The sequence below is a fragment of the Carassius auratus genome, chromosome 28 (assembly GCF_003368295.1).
Source record: "Carassius auratus strain Wakin chromosome 28, ASM336829v1, whole genome shotgun sequence".
NCBI lineage: Eukaryota > Metazoa > Chordata > Actinopteri > Cypriniformes > Cyprinidae > Carassius > Carassius auratus.
In genome coordinates this window covers 13090530-13113336 of record NC_039270.1, presented here as the reverse complement: position 1 = coordinate 13113336, position 22807 = coordinate 13090530, and the positions used below count along the sequence as shown (strand labels likewise).

Here is a 22807-nt window from a genome sequence, read left to right as displayed (position 1 = left end):
CTTTTAATCAGATTGCCTTCCTGACATCCGGCCGTGTTTGTTTCCCTACAATTTCATTTTCTGATCTGAATTGCACATTAACCTTTCCTCGGAGTTCTCGTTGAGCAAACGGTGACTGTTCTGTGTTGCGATCACGATTATGAATCAGAGAGGTGGAGGGCTGACTCTCGTCAGGTAGACTGCATTTCATCCAGTTTAACTGCATCTGCTGCTTCAGTCCATTCAAGTCAGTGCATGACAGGGCAATGCCACTTGAGTGAAATCGTGCCTAATTCAAGTATGAGTAACCTCCAAAGTATTGCAGTATTGCTAAAACGAGGAAACAAATTAATAAGTGTAAAGACGAGTTCCTAATTGGTGGCCAAGATTACATTTTTGTCCGCATGTCTCCGTAGTTTTGCACCTATACTGCAACAGGTCTTTATAGAAATCCTGAGAGAAACGCTTCTTGAAAAACTGAAACGCAAAATTATTCTTTCTTTTTTTTTCTAAGCGTTCAAAAAGCCACAGGTTGATAACGCCTACTGGTCAGACATGAACCAAAACTCAACTCAAGCATGTATAAAAACAACTGCGAATTATTTAACAGAAGGTTGCGTCTATTAAATGAAAACTACCAAATCTTTATAAAAATATTAAATATGTAGTGTCTGTATAATGTGTGTTCTTTGATTAATTTGTTGAACTTGTTTTTTTTTTTTTTTTGATGGAAAGCTTGTTAATTAGGCTAACAAGGAGGTGTTATTAAATTCAAATTAATCAGAAGTCATAAAAACCACTTTTTCACGAGGACTCTGCTGAAATCACGTGACTTTGGCGTTCTGAATCAATAGTTCGAAACAAATGATTCGCAAGAGATTCGAAGCTTCACGGAGCAGTTTCGATTTCTAAAGCGCCCAGCACTTCTGTAAAGGTGCGACTGCAAACAGACACACCACAAACCCATTCATGTCCAAAGTGCGTGTTTAATGTCATTTGGTTGTTTTTCTCCCTCCAAACAGAGAGACACGATGCTGGCAGACGTGAACAGCGTGTTTGGCAGACGTTCCTCGATGACAGATGGTCAACGGCATCTTCTAGAAACATGATCGAGTATCCCTTTTATTTAAACACTATTATGATTCTAAACAGATCGTTTTATAGAGATGCTGAGAAGTAATCTATAAAATTCCATTTTTATTCTGACAAGGATATAGTATAATGCAGATGATATTTCTCTTTTTGTAAAAAATGTCACCTTTCTTTTTTTTTTTTTTGCTGACTTCAAACAAGACACATGAATATAAATATGACATCTGGTATGAAAAAGTCATGTTGACAAATAATTAATCTATACAGGTGTTTGTGCATTACAAGGTAAACGCCACACACATACACTTCTTGGGGAATGCAATGACAATCAGACGTTTAACAAATTACTGCCTAAATTAGAACTACAGTAAAGACAGAACACACCTGTCTGACTTCTCAAATGTCTAGAAGGTACATATATAGAAATGTGTCAAAGGTACCAACTCTGGTAGTTAGAAAATTTAATGTTTAGCTCGCTGGAGGGAGTCTTCCTGGATGGACAGTCAGCTGTGGTGTGTCTACCTTTTATAGACTCCAATTTTAAATCGGATCTTTATTCAAATTTGATGTTTTTGAATTGGCCTCATGACAGATTATGATTAGGCACAGACACATATTTGCACTGTCCCTCTGTTACCATGGATACCGTTTTGCAAGATGATGGTCAGATATATCCCATAATTAAATGTTCAGAACATGAGCATAATAATGCTATTTTAAGTGCTAAAAACAAGCTCTGAAGTATACCAGTGATGGAGTTAGTGTGGTAAAGTGTTTAGAATAAACATCGATGTTCATCTCGGGGTTCAGATGCAAGCATACATGTGCGCACACACACACACACACACACACACACACACACACACACACACACACACACAGGGTTCCAGTTTTCAGTGTGTCGTCTTCTTAGGAGACTTTCCAAATTTGGCATCCAGTCCAAGGCCTGAAAGACAGAGAACAGTCATGGTTGAGCTCATTATATATCTGTTCACTATGCCCATACAGCTCTGGACTGATTATTAGTACAGCTCAATATAGAACTATTCACCTTTAACAAGCTCAGAAGTACACGACTAGTCAAAAATGTGGACATACGTCGCCGAATGTGTCCGTTTCTAACTAACATTTTTAATCCAGATCCCAAAAGCTGCAAATGAAGTCTGTAACTAAACTGTACCCATGTATAAACGCCTTTAACTGGATTTCTTTTTTTTCAGTTAACTAAAACATTTTATATTGCTAAATTATACTATATGATTTCTGAAGTATCATGTGACTTTGAAAACTGGAGTAATGATGCTGGAAATTCAGCTTTGCATCACAGGAATAAATTATATTTTAAAGTTATAATAAAACCAATATTTCTGATGCAGGCTTGGTGAGCACAAGAGACTTTGTTTTGAATCACAGTGCTTGTGTGTGGGTGTGCATTACAATATAAACATACATAATACAGTTTTGAGAACGCATCACTCACCGAGGAAGACGAGGATGGTCCCAAACCACTGCATAGTGCTGATGATGTTCCCAAACAGCAGCACAGACCCCAGGATGGTGAAGAACTTCCGTGTGGTTGTGATGATGGAACAGGTGAGCGGCCCGAAATACACCACGGTCATGAAGATGAACGTCTAGGTGAATAAAACCCTGGATTATCACCTCGGTGCTGGAGTCTTAATGAAAGATATATTATACAAACAACAAACCCACCTGTCCGAGAGCGCTAGTGATGCCGAACAGGAGGATATTATAGATGATGCCGGGGTAGCGGTCGGTGAATGACAAAAACTCCCACACCTCGCCTGTCCAAAGCACAACTATGCAGAAAGAAAGAGCCAGAGATCATTTTAGATTTAAACTTCTCTTATTAGCTACAGTGATCACATTCTGCTTTTTTATAACCTCATTTAATAGTGTTTATTACGCCATAACGAGGCTGGCAAGTAACGTTACTCACATTTGGGCTTGGCAGAGTTAATTCTGGACTCTGTATTATTTGCATAGTTGAAAGAGAAACTTTACAAAAACTATTCATTATTTCTGCTAACTTCAGAGAGCACCACAGGACAGCTCTGGTTTCATAATGAGAGGTTTGGAAGGAAGGAAGTTTGCTGCATGTGTGATGAGATTAAAGATTAAAAGTGAGGAACAGATGCCTTTCAGAGCTGAGGCAGACAGACTGAACAGCTGCTGGAGATCAGCGGGGTTGCTTCTGTCAGGTCTGAAATAATAACAACAGCGACACGAACCATAGAGCCAGAGCTCCCCCTGCTGGAGGAAAATACACTGGCAACGATGGAAATGCTATTTAAAAGCAACACTATAATTGTGGCGCTCTAGTGGTTAATAAACAGAACTGCACGCATCCCGCGGAAGAACATTCTCAAGTTTATGTCTATGGCGATTCACGCAGGTATGTGTTACTCCGCAGCGGTGACGACCCGAGCAGGCAACAATAGTCCGAATATAATCACTTATTATAAATGTACCGTGGTGATTTGGGATAATACAGGCGTTTTGGTAGATGAATTTATGATGTACTCGCCCATCATATACATCTAGCAAATTTGGAAAAAAAATATATACATAGTGTTGCTTTAAAACAAGTTATTACAAAAACAAGGAAATAATGTAATGTATTGTACTATATTTTAATATGTCATTTATTCCTGTGAAGCAAAGCTGAATTTTCAGTATCATTACTTAGTCTTCAGAGTCACATGATCCTTCATCCTAATATGCTAAATATAATAAATAATCCTAGTAATGCTCATTCGGTGCTCAATTAACATTACTTCTTATCATCATTATTAAATTCTTAAGGAAAATATATTTTTTTAAGGGTTAGGATTAACAGAAAGTGCAAAAGAACAGCATTTACTTGATATACATCAACTTTTTGTAACATATTTATTGTCAGTTTTGATTATTTTAATGTATCATTGCTAAATAAAACTATTAATAAAAATGTTTATCTTACTGCCCCAAAACTGTTTAACTATAGTGTACTGTAACCACAACACAGGAAGTGTGGAAGAGGAAGTTGTTTTTTTTTTAAATACTGAGTTTAACATCAGAAACACCGTAAAATATCTGAATCTCATATACAGAAGTCATGAAAAAAATATATATATATATTTTCAAATATATAACCCAGATGGAAGAGTTATTAAATATTCAAGTGATAAACATTTATTGTTTTATCTTTAATAACCAGTTCTTTCACTAACAGAGTGCCAGTGTTCCTATAATTTAATAGGTCTTTCTGTTTAATAACTCACGTATTCCTAGGACCAGTGTGGACCACATGTTGATGTTCAGCATCATGTGATTGGCTCCCGTCTGGTACCGTGCCCTCATGTGGTCCTGAGCTACACCTGTCAGCCCATCCAGAGTCAGAGACAGCAGCTATCAAACAAACACACACATCAGATCAGCTTTAACCAGAGAACAACAAATGGTATAGAAGTGAAAGAATGGAGGAAATTCAAAGAGACCAACCAGCAGCATCTCTCCGAAGCCAAATGTGTGTTCATCTGATGTGCTGGAGCCCTTGTTGGGTTTGTAGAGGAAGAGAGCGACCCCGGTGACGATTAGAAACACACACAGATACTTCGTCATGGGATATTTCTTCCTTAGGATTGTGACACCCAGAATCATCACTGTGGAGGCAAGGGGACAAAAGCACAATGAGAAGACGTGACCAAGACCATCAATCTGCAGGCGTTAAAAAAAAAGAGAAGGGCAAGAAAAGAGAAGATTCTGCCATATGGCCAACAAACATGAGTCAAAAAATATGGCCATATGGGAATATATGCTCACAGTTAGTCACTGAACATTGAACATAGTCTAAATAAAACAACGTCCAAATGAGACATGAATAAAAACTACAGTGGCCAAAAAAAAATATTTGGATACTTGATTGTATGGTGGGGGAGCGGGATGGCACGAAACCATTTTTTGGGAATTCACTTTTAAGATTTTTTTTTATAATGATTTATGAAAGGCCATCTAGATGGATTTTTTCTTATTGTAATTAATCTTTTATTATTTAGTGTTACTTAGGTGTCCAAAAACACTTAATAAGGGTCCAAAAAAATGTTGAGCCCACTGTTTAGTCTTTTATACACTAACATTCAGTTATTTCAGGTTGGATTTATAAAAAATTATCTAATCTTTACCAAGCTTGTATTTATTTGATCAAAACATAGTAATATTGACAAATATTTTTTTAAATAACTTTTGTATCTGAATATATTTTAAAATGATGACTGAATCTGACTTTATTTACTCCAGTCTTCAGGTGCACATGATGCTTCAAAAATATCATTGTAATATTCTAATATCTCCAATAGATATAAAAACTACTAATTATTTTGTGAAATGTATGATGCAGCTTTTCTAGATTCTATGATAAACAGTTGAAAAGAACAGCATATCAGTAAAAATGTAATTGTCTGTATGATTATAAATGTCTTTTGTGTCACTCGTGATGTTTAATGCTTATTTCCTAATGGAAAGTATTCATTTCTTTAAAAAAAAAAACTGTAAACTTCTAAATCATGGTGTATTTAGAAATTAAACTGTAAATCCCTATGTTTTTGATGTAAACTACAAGCCAAGCGTTTTCCACATTCTCTCCTGTGTCTGTGTGATTAAAACAGATAAAGATACTCACCTGGTATAGGTTTACAGGATTTCCCCAAAACCTAGAAAGAACAAAGCCTCATGAGCGTGATGCTGTGAGGAAGAGACTCAGACATCGGAGAGTAGAGATCTGTGCAGACCTGTGTGGGGTAGTTGACGTACTGCAGGGCCGAGTTACTGGACACCATGGCACCCAGGTAAGACAGAGAGCACATGCCATACAGCCAGCTTCTCGTGTGGTCCTGCTTCGAGCCCTCGAAAAACTGAATTACTACATACACAGAACAGAGAGCATGCTAAAATTCTAATTCTAATTCAGATTCTAAACACCTGCAGCAACATTTATGTGCCATAACATGATCCACACATGCGATCAGGACATTTGTTTGACTCACAGAGTCTGGCGAAAGCAGCATTGATGATGCACTGGATGAAGACTAGTGTGGTGGCATAACGAAACTTCTCCTTCTTCCCCGCTTGACTGTAGTCTCCTCGCGTGCTGGATGAAACAGAAGACAGAGGCAGTGAATTATGGGATTGAAGGGAACAGCTGTGTGGAACAAGGAGACTTAATATGACCAACAGTGGCTGGGGAAGAAATTGTTGTTTAGAGCAGCGACTAATTTTAGCGCTTGATAAAAATATTCTTCAGGATGCCGAAAGGTCAACTTATCTGAGGGGGCTCAAAACAGCGCGTAGAGATGAATCTCATTAAAGTATAACGAACTGACTCTAGCGCAGTTTTTCTTGAACTAACTGAATAGACACCGGTGCATATTTAATATAAACACTGCGTCATTCTAGATCCTTATAGTAATATATCATACTACAGTAATAATCATACTAGTAAGATTTTCATTTGAACAATAATGTAGCCATTTCTCACAGAATACAAATAATAATAAAAAAACTAACTAGTAAGATAACAAAATGTTACTGGTAGCTAACAAATGGGATCGACACGGATGTCTGAATACTAGTGTTCCTAAATCTGGAATAAATCCTAGTATGAATACGCACTAGTAGCTAATGAATAATTACTAGTTAAATCAGTTCCAGCAACATACTAGTTTGAATTATTTGTGGAATTTCTGATTAGTATCTAATGAAGAGTTATTAACAATATTTTATCACATTATATATTTTAATTACATTATAATTTTTGGCTGTATGTCACGTCACTCACTCATTATGCTTGTAGATACTAGCTATTTTAAAGCATTGGATCATAATCAGGGGCCAGTTGCATAAACTACTTAGACTAGTCTTAATATATATATATATATATTTTTTTTTTTTTTACAATAGAAGCACCAGATAGAAGTGGCTTATTTTACAAATATTGTTCTGTATAAAGACCCCCCTAGGAGTCAAAAGCTTGGGATAACAGAAACATATGCTAGAGCTGTCTTCAACAACTGAACAGAATGGAGAGAGAATCAACTCTCAAGGTGAAATAGCTGAAGAGTCGTTTCCACTCTCTCTAACCTTACATACTAATGCAACCACATGTGCAATGAGAGAGATATTTTGTGTGTGCCATAATAGCAACTAAGGATTCATTCAAATGAATGAAAGGTTAAAGGAGTAATAGTCGAATTAATGAGACAAAAAAAAAACCATAAGTGTAATATCTGGTTAAATGAATCTAGGTGTATAACGCAGTGCAGTCTGGTAACGTTACTCACATTGTCTCCTGCAGTATCCCGTAGTAGAAGTAACACACGAACACTCCGCAGAAACACACGATGAACCGGAGCCGCTCGTTCTGCCACAGAGACGGTCTGCTCGCTGCCTTCCCGGAGGCCATGCTCTCTTCCAAGAGTCTCGGTATGGACACGGACACCGCTCCGCTCCCCGTCCCCCGCACTCCCACGTCCCGATCCACTCTATCGGCGATGACCGGGAGCCCGGAAATGATGACGCGACTCTAGGTCCCCCTCTTCTCTCTGCTCGGATGATGAGGCTCTCCTTTCTCTGATATATTATAGTCTGAGAGCGACTTACAGTTACAATGATATTACACTTCCTCTATTTGCTTTCTGCAATTTACACTTCAGTGACGCTGACTGTGTGCAAATAGCCGCATCCTGAACACGACGCGGCGTTTGTTTCCAGATACTGCGAGGAACCTCAAGCGTTTAAGTAATTCTCCGCTCGAGATGCTGAGTCAACGGTCGGTTTTTAACATTTAACGTAGCATTGTTGAGGCTGCCTCTAATAAATGTTTTCATCTGACGCGTCACATGACTCTTGAGGAGGACCTGAGGAACTCCAGGTGCTCTGATGGTGTGCCTGTAACTTTTTCAGGATCCAAGAGAGAACAGCTCGTTATTTGCTGAATCGGGTCGACTTCTCACCCAGCACAGGTTTTCGGCTCAGTCTGTGTTTCAGTACGCAGCTGGAGTTTTATTTAGGTATTAGATTCCAGTCTCTGTAAACAAATCTGGGGGACCTTTCTTGAAAATAAACGGTTAAGATTTTTACGTAGCGGTATGTGTATTACTTGGATTGGTCCAAATAAGCAAAAGCTGACGACATGCAGCAAATCACGTGGCTGGGATCTTTAAGAGGGCGGGGCATAGAGTTCCTCCGCATGCGTCACGTGTCCATCAGGAATCCAATTCCAAGAGTTAAATTAAATATACACATATGAATGTACATTACAGTGTGACGTTAGATAGATAGATAGATAGATAGATAGATAGATAGATAGATAGATAGATAGATAGATAGATAGATAGATAGATAGATAGATAGATAGATAGATAGATAGATAGATAGATAGATAGATAGATACGAGACTTATGCTCAAGAATGAATAATTATTAAGATGATATACAGAACAACAGGCACGCTCTTATTTCTCTGCACTTCTCATTTATGGCAGCCAAAACTGAGTCACATAAATGTACAATATAGAGGACAAAAACAGGATTGGTGTACAATAACTGTACTTGAGACAAACAACTGAGAACAATGTCAAGAAAACAGCACCCTTACAGAACAAGCTAACAAGTCAGAACTTAAAAAAAAAAACTGCACAGATGATGCCAAGACTGAGACACAATCCATGCAGATATATGGGATGATAACAGTGCTTCAATTGACAGCAAACAATCATTTGCTGGAAGTCTCATTCTTTATGATATGCACATATTGTACCTGAATGCAGCAAACTTGCTTGTGTCTTCTGTGAAGTGTTTGTAGAACCAGTCTGTGCTCTAATGAACTGTGGGTAAGAGTAGTCAAGTCTGAAGTGAAATTCAGTAAAACATACAGCACTCATATCAAGTGTGTAGCAAAATAAACCCTTGTCGGGGTCCTGTCAGTATTCTTGTCTTTCACCAAGTTTAAGTGTCAGCGGCCCACATTGCACAAAGACCTCAGAATAAACAAGCACTAATGGCCTTTTCCTTTCCCTCATTATGTTAAAACTGTAAACAGTTTCTCTGGAGCGTGAATCTCACAGAATCTATTAAGAAATTATCCCCGTCATATTTCAATCCAAACTCAAAAGATAAAATAGAAAAGGTCTATCTTAGTACCCATTTTATACATACACTTTTTTTTTTTTTTTTACTTTATACTTTAATACAGTAACAAAATAGGCCCCTTCTTTGTCCTATGATTATGACACAATACAAATTTGTGGTGAAATATGATGGGACTTTTTTGACAAGCTTTGTAAGATTATAGATAACAGCTTTTTGCTGAACATTTGGAGGCATTCATTAAACACCTTTATATCAGAGCTGTACTTAACGTCTAAATGTATATATTTTGAACAACTGAACAGACATGCTGAGAGGATTCAAAAACACCCTCTGATGACAGACTCTCTGGTCTATTACTGCCTCTTTGTGCTGGTAAAAAAAAGAAAGCACAGCATGCAGTAAAGACCTGTGTCTGAGAATACTGGATTAAGAAACAGAGGTTTCTGAACCACAACTGTAATATCACCACAGAGTGGGTCAGGCTTATAACACACATGTTTTATAGTCTGTCTGATAGACAAAATCTGTTCAGAATGACTCTTCGGACAGAGATAAAAATATATTCATACACATTCATACACGTGACGATGAACAGGCATCAGTATGGTTTTGTAGAAATTATAGAAATTATAGCAATAGGTAAATGCTATAATGTGAAACGAAATGATCACAAGTGCCAAGTGGAGTGTCCTGAGGTCAAAAGGTCGCCAACAAATCAGATCGGAGAGAGTCCACCGGAGTATTAGAAGAATAAAAGTTCTCCATTGTCTTCTTCCATCATGATTTTTACCCTCTCTGTGTCGATCAAAACAAGTCAGACACTGAGTGGATGGCACGAGCGGTTTCTTCTCTTTCAGACGCTCTGATGTCACAGTTACTGATGAGATGGGACGAAGGCACAACCATCTTTAGTTTTTCTTTTCTCGTCATGAATGTGCTCCATTCACAGAGAGGTGCTGGTGGGGTCTGGGAGGGTGCCGCTCAAATAACCACCCACGGTGTGTCCCGGTGTCTGGCAGGGGGCAGCACTCTGAGCCGAACAGCCAGTGACGGGTGAAACCGACAGGCCACGAAATAACAGGTCCATAGACGGCAGGAGGGGCTTGAGGAGACTGACGGGACAGAAGGCGGAGCCACCGTGAGGTGTGAAGTTCACCTTGTTAGGGTCAGGACAGGAAGGCTGAAGAGGAGCATTTCCATGACAGGGAAGGCTGCAAATAGGAGATTGATTGCATATTATAAATAAGCACTGCATGTGGGTGGGTGTGTGTATGTATATATATATATATATATATATATATATATATATATATATATATATATATATATATATATATATATGTGTTAGTAATATACTGCAATTTTTATTAAAAAAGATTTTTTAAGACATCGGCGGCTAAATGTGCCTAACTGGCATGAAAATGGCCTTCTTACTGTTTGACGGTCTCTATCATACACTTTCAGTTTTTGAATTTTTTTTCCTTTTTTTGCTGATGAAGTCTTGGCATGCTTTGTGTACACGGTCATGATTATAAAGCCTGTTCTTAACCTCTTCAGCTCTGCAGCATTCATACAGATCTTCATTCATACAGACTGATTCTGGCATAGCGGGATTTAAAAGAGCACCCTACTCACATGCAGTGCAGTAAATTGATAAAAATGGTCTAATTTAATAGAAACCATCCTAAATGCTAACACACGGGTGGAATAATTAATATTTTTTGTATTTTTTCTTAATTTTACGATAAACACAAATAAAAAAATTCAATTTAGATTTTTTTTATTAAGTTTTTATTTGAAAATCTGTTATTTAAGATCTGTTTGGTTAATCTCCCTGCAGTGTCTTTTGATTCCACTAAGTGTCACTGAACAGGGAAAAAAAAAAATTCTTTGTATAATTAAAAAATAATAATAATGTTTTCCAATATTTAATAGAAGAGAGGCAATATGTCCACTAGGGGTCTCTATTCTGCAAGATCAGGCACAGCTGCATTTGAAAGAGTTCCAAACCCACATACATTGGGCTAATTGGATAAAAGTGGTAAAAAATTTCACAAAATACCTTAAATTTTAATACATGAGTGGAAAAATTCATAATTATTATTGCATTTGTTCACAATCCAAAGTATCCCAACTCTGCATCGAGCTAGCTGCTGGCGCTAGGGGGCGGTGCCCATTTCTACATGATCTACATAAGCTTTCATTTGATATAGGTCTCATCTATGTTTGGCTAGTTTGAGCGATATGTATATGAATATTATTAGGTCGATTTAACATAAATACAAAAGTGATGGGGTGGACAAGAACACTGAGGTTCTAAGGTTTCAGATGACATCATGTATGTCTAGTTTAGTACTCCACAGCGAGGTGGGGCTGGGGACAGAGTTCAAGAGGTTAAACTCCAAACAACTGTTAAGGGCATTTACATGTGCAGACTTCAGACTTCCTTGATTTGACATTTCTGGATGTCTGACAACTCTCACACTTCACCCAGGGCTTGTACTAACCACTGCTAAACAGCTTATACACTACACTGATATACAACCTAAAAAATGCAGACAATGAAAAGAAAAATATCATCTTATTTATTTACTTCTTTTATTTTGTTAAAAGGCATAAGGGCATTTACAGGACAGAGAGTGCTAGAAAGTAGAGATGGATTGATCAAATCATTAATTTAAATTAACTGCACAAATTGTTGATTAATTAGATGCACTGGAACCTTAATATTCAGAATAACAGAATTTGCATAAAAAAGGCCCAAGATCAAGATAATGTAAATGTATGGTCAATATAAGAATACGGAATAGACTTGTATTATTTTCTTAACACCATTAATAACACTACATTATTTAATCCCTATTTAATGTTTTAGAGGTCACACTTTTGTTTGGGGACAAATTCTTACTATTGACTATGACTTTTGCCTCAATTAGCTCCTAATGTCCTGCTTATTAATAGTTAGTAAGGTAGTTGTGACGTTTAGGTACGGGTAAGGATCTAAAATATGGTTATGCAGAATAAGGCATTAATATGTGCTTTATATATACTAATAAATAGCTAATAAGCTAATAACATGCATGCTAATAAGCAGTCAGTTAGTAGAGAGAACTGGTCCCTAAACTAAAGACTTAGTGTTTCCTATCCAACACACACAGCGGTTTGTGTTTGTGCTAAACTTACATGGCCTCCTCAGACACACGAACTCTCTCACAGCCCTCTGGAGGCTCTCTCTGAAAGACGTACGTCTTGTTGGGACGAGGAGAAGATGATGGTGGCTCACAAATACATAGAGGAGGGGAGGAAGACGGACAGAGCGGCCCACACACAACCATATCTATACACAACACACACACACACACACAGAGATACAGAGAGTCATCAGCCAGATACATATTACACAATTAACAGTTTCACACAGAACTTCCTGTCACGTGTTGATAAAATATGAATGATGTCCCTCAGACCAAGTTCAGTTTGTGCTATTTTTTTCAATTGTTAGCACATTCATCTGTGGCCGTCTTGTCTCAGTTTGACATGGAAGATGAAGTATAGAGTTTCTAAAGTCTGTTTCTTTGTGTCTACAGATACTGACCGGTGTCTGTGATGGGGCAGGGAGAGTGTGAGGGGGACAGCTGGGCAGGAGAAGGGTCGCTCTGGGAAGCGCTGCTGTACCTCTGAGCTGGGACGGGGGCTCTGTGACCATCTGGTACCTCAAGAATCTTAACAAAATAATCCAAAAAATAATAAAATAAATCACGTGGGTTTCAGATGGTTGTGTACCTAAAACAGTAGATACAGACAAACAAATACACACTGACTTTGTGCTGTTCTTTTGTTGTTTCGGACACAAAGACTCCCTCCAGCTCCAGATTTAGTCCTTCAACACTGCGTCTCAGTCTGGGGGCCAATCGGCTCAGTGGAATAAGAGGCACCGTCTACACACACACACACACACACACATGACTCTCAATGAATCAATGATGACTTTAACTGACTTAAACTGAAAATGAAGTGTTTATTATTGTCCTTTTGCATTATCAACACTGTTTTCCTGTTTATTACTGTAAAGCTGCTTGGACACAATATGTATTATAAAAAAACGCTGTTAAAATAAAGGTGACTTGACTTGACTATCAGAGAGAAATACAAACATACACCAATATGTGTACAAGTACAAGCTGAAAGGGAAAAACGTGTGTGTGTGTGTGTGTGAGATATATGGCAGTTGAATGTAACCTGAACACACATAATTCGTCCCCTTGGAATTATAAGGTTCTATCTGACATTTTTGTCAAAATTGAGTTATTCACATATTCTTATTCTGTGACAATTTATTTACATTATGTGATGTTTTATTTTAAGTTGTGTACATTTCGGGATTTTTTTATTGAAAAAACAAAAAGGTTCTATCTACAGAAGTCTATGGAACACAAAAACTTTAAAGCTCAATATCTCAAACTACTCAGAACGCAGATAGAACCTTATAATTCCAAGGGGACGAATTGTCCTGCATGTGTGTAACATAATAAGCATGCATAGCATACAATGCACACAGATTTATGCATACTGTCACCTCTAAATATACTAGTGTACAAAGAGAGGCACATAACCAGCTTTATGTGTGTGAGCGTGTGTGTGTGTGTGTGTGTGTGTGTGGCTGTAGCTCACTGACACCATCTAAGTAAAGCTGCTCTGTTTTTAAATCTCTGTTGCTAGTGAGATGTGGGCCAATCTGAGAGGCTTATCTCATAATGACTGATCATAAACAAGCACAACCTTTCTAAATGCCCCCCACCTTTCTGTTGATGTCCCCGAGCGTCACTACTGTAAACTAACAAGCTGGGCAAAACTACACGGAGACATTGTTTAGAATTGTGGTCTGTGTTTCCATTCTTGTTTACCTGTGTACTTCCAGGCGTGCGTGTCTGGCTGCTGTGAACATGCTGGTGTGTGTGGTCACAGTCCATGGCAGGAGGTGCATGTCTGGAGCGTTTCTGCAAGGACTGACGGAGCTTAGCAACCTGAAGGAGAGAAATATGAGAGTTATAGTATCAGATGTAAACTTATAAGGTGCAGAGAAGAGGTGAGACCTAACTGCAATGCCCTTTATGCTGACATGCAATAAAGGTTATATTTTCTGTTCTCTGTGGATATGCTTGTAAAAATCAGCTGAGATGCCACAGAAGTAAAATAGGTCTAGAATTGAAAATTGGTACAGAATGCTTCCTGAAAATGGGTGGGACAGGGTGGCCCGGACTAAATTGAATAATGGGTCTAAATAATAATGTTTTTTTTTTTTATTTGATTATTACAATAATAATGCCTTCTATTCTCACTTGGTCTGCAACAGCGTAATGAATCGCACTGATGATGTACCATGAGGTATGAAAATACAGATGTTGACATATAGGCAAAAAAGCCTATCGTAATGTTTGGACCAAATAATCTTTTTTTTTTTTTTTAAATACTTTATTCTAAAGGATTTTTCAAAAAAAAAAAAAACACAGAAAAAAACAACACTGGCTCGGATTAGACACACACACACACACACACACACAAAAAAAAACCTATGTAAAAGTACATTAATAGAACACAACAGACTAGGTGCCCAGAAGGCATATGCAGCCTAGAGCTTAGAGAAGCCTTCAGGGGCCGACTGAGTTGTTAACTTGTCCAAATACCCGAGAAATTAACTGGACCAAATAATCTGATTGGTCGAACATTTTATGATCCTACGCCTTGCACAGAAGACATTAAAAAAAACATATAATTACATATAAATGCATTTAGGCAACTTAACTTAGTGATTGCTATAAATCACATACTCTGCCTTTAAATCCATCAATAGTGACAATAAAGATATTTCTAAAGTTACAAAATATCTCGATTTCAAATAAATGCTGTTCCTCAGAATTTCCTTTTCAGAATAATCCTGAAAAACATGGTTCCCACAAAAATATTAATCAGCACAGCTGTTTTCAACATTGATAAGAGATGTTTCTAGAGCACCAGAAAATCATATTAAACTGATTTCTGAAGGAATCATGTGACGCTGAAGACTGGAGTAATGATGCTGAAAATCCAGCTGTGCGTCACAGGAATAAATGACCTTTTCAAATATATTAAAATAGAAAACAGTTATTTAAAATAAAGAGAAAAATACGCAGCCTTGGTGAGCACAAGAGACTTCTTTCAAAAGACATTACATAAATCTTACCAACACCAAACTTTTCTGAAGGGTAGTGTGTGTACATGAAAGCACAATTAGTTTGTAGGAAATTGAATTGGAACTAGTTTTTTCCATCATCAATGACTTACCTCTCTGAGGTGTTCAGCGCTACCCCATGATGCCGAGCGCTTATGACCACCACCTCCTCTCCGCCCCCGTGTCTCCTCTATCCAGGAACTGGGAGTCTAAGAAAAGAAAGAAAACAAGTGTACATTTGACGTTATTTTAAAGTTACTAGTTTACAAAAGCTCACGCCCACACTGGTTTCTCAGTGAGCCATCAAAGCATCATTTCACTCAGCTGAATACCATCTCTCAGACTTTACATAAACTAATCCAGCTTTTAACACCCACCCTCCTCCTTCAAATGCTGCTCTTTCATGCACCAGTTCAAGATAAAGCATCTGTTCCTGAGAGCGACGTTGACATGTTTTTTTCTGTATGTCACAAATGGAACTGAAAGCTGCTTCCGCGCCTCACTAAATGTATTTGAATACGGAACAGAAAATGTGACACACCTGCAACACACAGACACGCCCAAACACACACACACACACACAGCTGCGCGTGAGGTGCATGAGAGAAACCACCGACTCCGCTGCACCACGCTTTAAAAAACACCATGTGTTTGTCCTCAAGTGCACTCACTCACACAGACAGACACCAGCGTACCGTCATGATACCCCCGTCCTACCGTCCCAGGCCTCTGAGAAGACGTGGGAGCCCGGCTAGCGCACACTAGATCACCGAACACCAACTGATTATTTTCCAAGTGACCCACAATCACCGAGCTCCATCTCAGAGGTTATCATAACCCAAAAAGTGTCCTCCTCCGGTGTCTCTGTCCCTCTCTTCCTGTCCCTGCCGGAGGTCACGAATATCTTATGCGGTTGGGATGCTAATGCAATAACATGCAGTTGAAGAGAGGCATATTAAAACATGTCATCACCCCCGGCCCCTGGGGTGCGAGATCAGGACTAACCGTGACTGCTTAGTGGCTGGAAGTTTCACATGGCCCAGTGGGGGCAGGGTTGTGGGTTGATTTAAATATAAATTCAGCCCTTATTCCTTTCTGCCTGGACACCCGCCTGCCCGCCCGCCCACGTCAGGCTGCCATGGGATTAGGCCTATAAACGGACATTGAGTTGAGGGTCTGTATGCGCAGCACGCTAGATGCTGGCTAAAGTTTCAGAAGTCCCCTTCTGTGGACGGGATGCGCGGTCAGATGACGGGGGGGTTGGGCAGACTGTCTTGAGACTGTCCAATTGTTAACTGTTGTTGAATGTCCACTAGAAAGTGGGTTGCATTTGTTCATCAAGAAAGAAATGCATGATGCAACGTGAATATATGAAAGTAGGGGTGTGAGTGGGGGTTCGGCTTGTGCATTGTATGTATGTGTGTGTGGCAGGGGTTGAGGGGGACGGTCACTATGAAGGTCATGTTAAACAAAACCTTTTTTTGGGTGACCGGTTATCAGTGAAAGCATAGCAGATCACCTGCTGAGAGACACAGCCAAACTGGATGTAGCATCTAGGAGGAAGCAACAGCCATCTGAAGAGACTCACAGAGCGCCGCTCTCTAAACTCAGCAAAGTGACGAGGTGTTACAACTTCAGATCTAATCTACTAAAGAAAACTTCAACTTTCAGTTGTAGGGTGGTTTCCCAGGGGATAGCCAAGCAGATTCAAAAACAAAATCTACTTGAGTCTCAATGGTGCAAATCACAGCATCAACAGAGAGACAATTTCTTTCCCATGTAATCAACTGAAATAGTCTCTATCCTCATTACGGCTGCATTTACAGTGTTTGATCAAAAATACAACAGAACAGTTATATTGTAAATATTCTTACAATTTAAAATATTACACATAATATATTATAATATATGATAATTAAAATTGTGCAGTTTATTCCTGTGATGGCAGAGATGAAGTTTCAACATCATTTCTCCAAGTCTTCATTCAGAAATCACTCTGTAGCAAACAACTGTGTTGCTTAATATTTTTGTTGAAACGGTGGGAAGAATATATAAAATATTTAAAGATAAGATATTTAAAAAAAATATCTTTTGTAACATCATCTTTTACTTTTGATCAATTTAATACACCAATGTAAAATAAAGGTATTCATTTCTTGCAGAAAATCTTGCGAATGGAATGAGAATCAAACTGTAACCAGAGAAAAACTAAACTGAATCAAGAGCTTGTGAACCTGAATTAAATTAAGATGGATGGCTAGGATTGGAATGCCTTAGATACCCTTTTCTTTTTTTGCTCTCTTTAATAATTTGTACTGACTGAGATATTTTCATGTCTGATTGCTTAAAAATAATAATATCACACAAACTCTCATAAATGAGCAGCATTGCACAAACAGAATGTTTCTTACTGAATCAAATTATGTGAACGGTGCAAAACCTTCACCAAAGCGAGATGCTGAATCAAAACAAACAGCCCCAGCAGAAAGACGGTCACCTCTTGTGTTTGTCTGAATACAGCACACCCCAGCAGGCATGTTGGAGCAGTGCTCCAGGAACCCATATGGAACCCATTTGGAAAAAAACAATATGGCTGCCGTTCCAGGCTGAGTTTTCCTAAACTCCTTCCATTACCAGCCAAACTCACTCTCTCTCTCTCTCTCTCTCTCTCTCCCCAAAGCCAAGATCTTTCATTTAGCAACCGCTTGACTTCAGCTCTCTAAAACAAACACTGTGTCCCCTGGCCTTTTCAGAAATATACTTCACAAACAACACAAGTGTTAAAACAGCTGTGCATAATTCTATACGTGTATCATGTAAAGCAGATCAAACCAATGGTTAGTTTTATTCCCCACTGAGTAGTAAAGTCTCCAGTCCACGTGGTCAGACAGGACCTCCTTTGTTTGCTATTAGTATCACAGACTGTGCTAAAGGAACAGGTCACCCAAAAATGAAAGTTTGAGTGTGAAGGATCCCACCTGTGTGGCCTTGTCATTGACACAGGTAAATGGCTGACACTCGGGGTCTCTAGGCCAGGTGCCCTGAAGGTACGGTCCCACCAGAGTGTCCAGAGACAGTGTCCGTCGCAAAGTTGGCTTCGGCGGGCGACCCTTCGTCTTGTACTCGGCTACAAAGAGAGGATAGGGAAAACAGAGAGAGAGAATGAAACTGGGAGATGTTTTTAAAATAATAAATGAAATTCAACAATAAAAAAGACACATAGCATGGAAAACTCAAGGCCATTTAGAATGGATGCAATAAGCTAGAAGTGAAACTTCTCCTTTTTTATTCATTTGATTGCACTGACATATAAAGGCACAACGTTTTAACAAGGAACTGAATTACAAAAAAAAGGGCAGTTTTATTTCCGATATGAATACTGGATTCCCCTCACGTGAATTAACATACTACTGTTTGAAATGTGTGCAGTAAAGCTGGAACTTTCAGAGGCTTGTAAATGGCCCTGAAACACATTCCATGCCCGAAAGAGCCGTTATAAATAGACGCTGTTGTCGTAACGGATGCTGAACATCCTGGTGCTTCATCAACGCACTGCAGACAAGCAAGTTATCAGGCTCTTGCCCAAAATACTCCAGAGGATCATTTTCACATGTACACAAGATGGTTTTCTTTCCTCCGTGCACTGATCATGTCATAGAAACTAATAATGCTACACCTGATCTCTGACCCTGTCAGGTGCTTCCTGGATGCACCTCCTCCTCCCAGCCCCTGGGGTCTTTTCAGTGGGTTTGGGACACTTCTGATGGTGGAGGTTTACTGGTGGGTGTTAAACAAGGCACACTTGTGTAGTACGGAGACTGTTTTCTCACTGAGTTTGAGGGGAGTGTGTAAAGCAGGTTGGGTGACTGTGGATGAGATTGTGACACCATAAGGGTTGAGGTGTATGGTTTGTCTGATAAGGTGCAATGTGTAAAGGAGTCTCACGAACAACAAATTCAGGTCACATTTCACCCCAGCGTGTGTGTATATATGCATTTGTGTTTATGTGTGTGTGTGTGTATTAGTGCTGTCAAATGATTAATCGCATCCAAAATAAGTTTTTGTTTACATAATATATGTGTATACGTTATATATTTATTTTGTATATAAATACACACACATGCAGTATATATTTTGAAAATATTTACAAGTATCTCCATATATATATATATATATATATATATTGATATTGATATTATATATAAATATGTTAAATGCACAAACATATTTTTTTTTAATATATGCATGCATATTTGTGCTTTAATGTATATATACATAATAAATATACACAGTACACACAACTTATTTTGGATACGATAAATCATGATTAATGTTTGACAGCACTTAAATATATTAATTATTAATTTCATATCAACAAAGTAAACAGTACAAAAATACTACTATAATGTACAAATACTAAATTTTTAGGCATTAAATTGCAATTATTTTGCATTATTTTAATAAGAATGAGGTGGAATGTACTTTAAAAAAAAAAGTCTTGATTTGCCCAAAAAACAAGTTTTGTTCTCTTTATGCAAAAGGAATTTGGGTTTAAACGTGACCAGGACATGTTCCTGACAGGCTTGATGAGATCATCTGTGTGTTTTCCTCCAACAGCTCATGTATGAGTTTCACAGTCCTGGTGAAAACTGCCAACGAGCTGCATAGTTCAAAATCATATCCTCCTTCTACAAGCATAGCGGGCAGGATATGAAAATACACAAACTGGCATATTGACTAAAGTTACACACAGCTAAACATGTTAACACTATGAACTAAAGCTTGTGCTCCTTTCTGTTCCCACAGAATATAAAAACACATGCCATGATATTGGGCCAAGTTCAATGAAGGCTTAAGAAGACTAAGCTCATATATTTGTCTTTCAATAAACAGACTACTCATGACCAGACCAGGAAAAGTAAATATGATCACTTTTTCAGCACGGATTTAAAACTGAGAAGACTATACTCATATTGGTAGCTGAAAGTACTGCCAGTGAGTCTAAATGTTTAATTAACAAGCAAGACGTGAGAAGGGATGTGTAAAACTTCTTGAATGACTGCTGTTTCAGTTCTGTGGGAGTTTGAGGAGATTCCTACCTCGTTTTGTGTGGGTTGCACACATGACTTACTGAGCAAGAACACAAATGCTAAGAGACCAGAGGGATTTGCTGTTTACTGCCTTGGAAATTCACAATAAAAAGAAAACAGTGATTTTGGTCATTTTATCTATTTTATTGTTCGTAGACTGCCGTGTGGAAGAGCGACTCTTCTCCAGCAGCCTCGTGCATTCTGAAGATCTTGTTGCACTCAGAATCAAAGACCCTTTGTGATTCGCACATTGTCCTTAAACTAAAGACGGGACTTTTCAAAGTATTCTCACCTAGTTGAGGAAATCTGACAATACGCTGATGTAAAATACCCGAGACAGCCCGACACCTATGAAAAATGTCACACTCAGACCAAAGTTTACTAAAAACACAGACCTATTGCTCAATATACACTAGAAAAAGTTAATAAGTATTTGTTAAAAGAAAATACAACTTCAGTTTGTCTACTTCACGTTTACTCAGTGTGTTACTTGCTGTTTCTTTGTAATGGTTTATTAAATGTATGGAGTGAAAATTGTTTGTAAACCATTTTGTGTGTGTGTGTGTGTGTGTGTGGCTATTATGCCAATCATTATAAAACAAGAGTTTACAATGTCCGTGTAACTACTCCTGGTATCATATTAAAATGTATTAAATAATTCCTATGCAATACATACGTATACAACTCTGCCAATCAATAATAATCAAACTAAAGGATTTGAAACATAACCATTTAAAAGTATGCAAATGCACTGGTATTATCAACTAAACTTAATATGCAACACTCAATTTTACACAAAATGTAACAGCGAGCCCCTGCTTTATTTCTTTACCCACCAAAGGGGCCTGAAAAGGGTTGGATCCCCCTGACATGCGATCCTAAACCTGCAAATAAAATAGTTCTGTATAGTAAAATGCTTTAGCAACACAAAACAATGCAATAACTGTTTCCAAATCTGACATCTTGGTGTATAACTAAGCTGGAATGTGACAGTTGTTAAATTTGTTTTTCCTGATGCTGCCTGTAGATATTAATAATGAAGTAAAACAACACTGTACACACTGTTTATGTGCTGATCAAGCCAAAACAGTGATGAGAGCTGATAAAATATTGCACGCAAACAGTAACATCTGAAAAAAAAAAAGTGACTTGATAGGGCAGACCTGCTATGTTTAATCAATCCCATGCCATGCTTTGTAACCATAATGGCCACAAAACATGTAGGGAATAAGGTGGGGGTCGTTCAGTGCACTGAGAACAGTTCTGTTGCACCGAAGCCATGAGAAGTGCAGCTTAACTAAAGCATTTCTGCAGATGATCCATTCACATAATCAATATGATCATTATACACAACACAGGAGAGTTCGAATTCTAAGCAGATTTAGAATGTACAGAAGAGTTGGGCGTATCAGAAAAAACAACTCCACGGCTTTATAAAGCGCTTTTGTGTGTTTATTGTGGTTTTTACCTGCTTTGTTGTCTTTGCAGCGAGGTGCTGCTCGGTTCTGGAGCTGAAACGGGACCGTGGCTCGGACGGGCTGCAGTCCTTGATTACCCACCCGGGCCATCCCACTCCGACACGACATTCCCACAGTCGCTTTGTGCTTTCAAAAGCCTTTAAAAAGTCCACCGACCTCGCAAACTCCAGCGTTTACCTACAGCTGATACCCCATCAAAAGTTTTCGTCCAACTTAGCCGTCAAAAATAAAAGTTTGTAGGCAAATATTTTGATTTAGCACACTCGCTAGCTAGTCAGCTACTTTCTTTTGTGATGATAGTGAAGTTGTCCCTAACTAATAACAAAATACGTTTTTTGTTTTCCTGTGTGAAAAAGCATAGAAACTTTTATGCACCGTCCTTAAACGGTTTATTCCACTTAGCCTAGTAAAGTTGTAGTTGAGGAGCAGAATACATTGTATGGGCTGCTGCCAATTCTTCAAGTGCACAATCTGACAACAGACAACCTACTACACACTCGTGTCGGATTCAGAGTTCTGCACAGTGTCTAAACACATGTTTCCACTCTGATTGGCTGCGAGAAAATACTACTCACACCCCATTGGTCGATGGCAGCATCGATCTATTAGGGGTGGGTCTCAAAGGCGACTCTCCCCGCCCACTTCATTAAAATGTATGCTTTCCACAGAGTTCCACCATCAGCAGCGCAAAGCGTGATAGGTTAAAAGGTCTCCTCACTGAAAGAACATGTGGCTGTTGAGGCAAAGCTGGAGTAAAATATTACAACTTAACTGGTAGTTAATAAAAAAAATAAAAAAAATAGTTTTTACCAA

At 38.5% G+C, this 22807-nt stretch overlaps 2 protein-coding genes across 3 annotated transcripts; both read right to left on the bottom strand.

Moving 5' to 3' along the window:
- Positions 1–1218: 1218 nt before the first annotated feature.
- slc35b1 (solute carrier family 35 member B1) lies at positions 1219–8231 on the bottom strand. 2 transcript variants are annotated; one of them, XM_026207900.1, is made up of 10 exons: positions 7410–8231; positions 6117–6220; positions 5862–5992; positions 5753–5783; positions 4576–4736; positions 4356–4482; positions 2785–2891; positions 2552–2705; positions 1935–2017; positions 1219–1900 (listed from the first exon to the last, which is right to left on the bottom strand). In XM_026207900.1, the coding sequence occupies exons 1-9, from the start codon at positions 7529–7531 to the stop codon at positions 1965–1967; spliced, it is 990 nt and encodes a 329-aa protein (XP_026063685.1). In that variant the 5' UTR covers positions 7532–8231; the 3' UTR covers positions 1219–1900; positions 1935–1964. The 2 variants fall into 2 exon arrangements, with proteins under 2 accessions (XP_026063685.1, XP_026063684.1); XM_026207899.1 differs by having other exon boundaries at positions 1219–2017; positions 7410–8229.
- A 350-nt stretch (positions 8232–8581) lies between these two features.
- fam117aa (family with sequence similarity 117 member Aa) lies at positions 8582–22478 on the bottom strand. The gene is made up of 8 exons (XM_026207898.1): positions 21985–22478; positions 18405–18553; positions 15540–15635; positions 14123–14242; positions 13040–13156; positions 12814–12940; positions 12402–12555; positions 8582–10429 (listed from the first exon to the last, which is right to left on the bottom strand). Exons 1-8 carry the CDS (start codon positions 22100–22102, stop codon positions 10162–10164), a joined length of 1149 nt encoding a protein of 382 aa, XP_026063683.1. The 5' UTR covers positions 22103–22478; the 3' UTR covers positions 8582–10161.
- Positions 22479–22807: the final 329 nt, after the last annotated feature.